We start from the raw sequence: 2002 nt of genomic DNA on the forward strand, positions 1-2002 counted from the left end.
CAGCAGGAAATGACATCATTACCATCAGTCGATTGTACTGCCAATGTCTCTACTTCAAAAGTTATTTTTAGCTAATCTGTCGCATTATAAGCACAAGACGCGACTAAATCTCTCAGGAACATGAGGCAACAGTCGGTTGAACGTTGAAATATCTACAGAAGTGGAGTTGAAATTTCCCGAGCTGTGGATATGGTTTGCATGATAAAATTTTAAAGATTGAACAGAATGTTAAAAATATAGATTTTGATCTATTGCTTTCTTAATTAAAAAAATAATCTGTGCAATATTTCAAAATAGTATGTCATACATACTTCGATAACTCTTTTTTTTCTTCAGATCGTGTAAATCTTTTTGCCTTTTACTAAAGATTTCCACGGAGAGGAACAACAAGGTGTTATTTTTGGGGGGGCAGTAGTGGCTTAGTGGTTAAGGAAGCGGACTTGGGTGCAGAAGGTTTAAGGTTCGAGTCCATTAGTGCTCTTAGCACGGCACTGTCCCCAATTCTTTCCGTACACAATTCTTTCACACAAACAGTGGTTGATCAAATATTGTCACAGTAAAAGACTCACTTTGTGTGAACGTGAAAGCTGTTCGTGGTTCCCGTGTGTTCGTAGTCGTGAATGGCTGCCGCGAAAAGTGACGCCATCACCTCGAGCTCCGTCAACCAGTGCTATGGAGATACAAAAAAAAACATACACGGTCCACAGTCTGTCTAATATATTTGATGAATGTGTGTGATATATTTAGTTTTTCTGATTGGCCATGAATGAGCAAAGAAAATGTACAGGGTGAGACGGAAAGTACCGTGTCGCACCGATAGGGGGCAATGACGCACGGTGAGGTTCGTGACTGACAGCGCTGAACCCTATAGGAACAGTGGGTAACAGATAACGTTTCAAATGAAACTAAATAGAAATAGTGTCGGAATAACTTGTTTAACATTGTTTAACTACATAGAGGGGCGTTCAGGTGCCGTTGGAAATTTGAGAATCTGATGATTAAGGCACTGAAACAGGGTGTGATGCTTACTCCTGGGCTTATTTTGAGCAAAGTATGTTACGGAAAGCATGTTAAGAGACTGATTCAACAGAGAAGGGCTATAATATGTAACCTATAACACATAGCAATTAAAAAAAAAAAAAAAAAAAAACCTTGTTATCCCCTTGACTTATAATTCTGCACACTTATATTCTGATTTTTAAATTAATTAGGGTCAAAATTGAAATACAGTTCATATATCTGTACATCGAGTGACTCACTAGGCATGAACCTCACCGCACGTCACTGCCCCCTATCAGTGGGTCACGGTACTTTCTGTCTCACCCTGTACATTTTCTTTGCTCATTCAATATATAACCCATATGCGTGTATATTTTCAAGCATATGACTATAACTGTATTACAAAAAAAAAATACTGATTTTCATATTTATATATTTAATATGTATTTTTTATAAGATTCTTACCAATGTAGCAAAACCAGATTATATATATAATTATATAAGTGTGTATATATAACTGAAATATAAAATATATAACTGCAAACAACTGCATGGCAACTACACGTTTTGCAGCCCTAGTCTAGATCTGACCCTTCCAGGCCACTTTTTTTTCCAGCCGTGTGCTGCAGCAGCGGAGATCCCATAATGAGAGTAGTACTAAGAAAGTACAGGCTGGAGGCCAGTACCACGAGTCCTGAGCGCAGCAGCAGGCAGTGCAGCGTCTGAGTCACATCAGCAGCATGGACGTGGTTGTGGTAGGGGTTGTTGTATTTGCGGTATCCTCTCTCAAGAGCAGACATGAACTCCGTCAGGCACGAGATGGGGATCTGCACAAGTAACAAGGCGGTGTTGAAACATTGTAGTTTGTCAATATGTTGGGGTGGATTTGTTAAAAAAAAAGAGCAACAAAACTATTTTTATTTGATCCAATATTCTCTACAAACCTTAGAACTAAATCGCTAGCAAAGGATATACAGTATATATAACCTCAAAGAAAAGAGAC

The 2002-nt window shown here is 38.6% G+C and overlaps 1 protein-coding gene and 1 non-coding gene across 6 annotated transcripts in view; one reads left to right on the top strand and one right to left on the bottom strand.

Moving 5' to 3' along the window:
* LOC103386376 (calcium/calmodulin-dependent 3',5'-cyclic nucleotide phosphodiesterase 1B) overlaps positions 1–2002 on the bottom strand; it is a 15539-nt gene that overhangs the window by 4731 nt on the left and 8806 nt on the right. For all 5 annotated transcript variants that reach the window (XR_003051179.1, XM_025060353.1, XM_017036346.2 and 2 more), the window contains exons 6-7: positions 1686–1826; positions 570–670 (exon numbers count right to left, since the gene is read on the bottom strand). Coding sequence is in view for 4 of the 5 variants with exons in the window: in XM_025060353.1 (XP_024916121.1) it covers positions 570–670; positions 1686–1826 (242 nt within the window). In the remaining variant the exon portion in view is untranslated. The remainder of the gene's footprint in view (positions 1–569; positions 671–1685; positions 1827–2002) is intronic.
* Positions 317–421, top strand: LOC112487795 (U5 spliceosomal RNA). Its single transcript, XR_003051220.1, has one exon. It is a non-coding gene; the product is annotated as a U5 spliceosomal RNA (small nuclear RNA).

Source organism: Cynoglossus semilaevis, chromosome 11 (genome assembly GCF_000523025.1).
Source record: "Cynoglossus semilaevis isolate Cse_v1.0 chromosome 11, Cse_v1.0, whole genome shotgun sequence".
NCBI classification, from domain to species: domain Eukaryota; kingdom Metazoa; phylum Chordata; class Actinopteri; order Pleuronectiformes; family Cynoglossidae; genus Cynoglossus; species Cynoglossus semilaevis.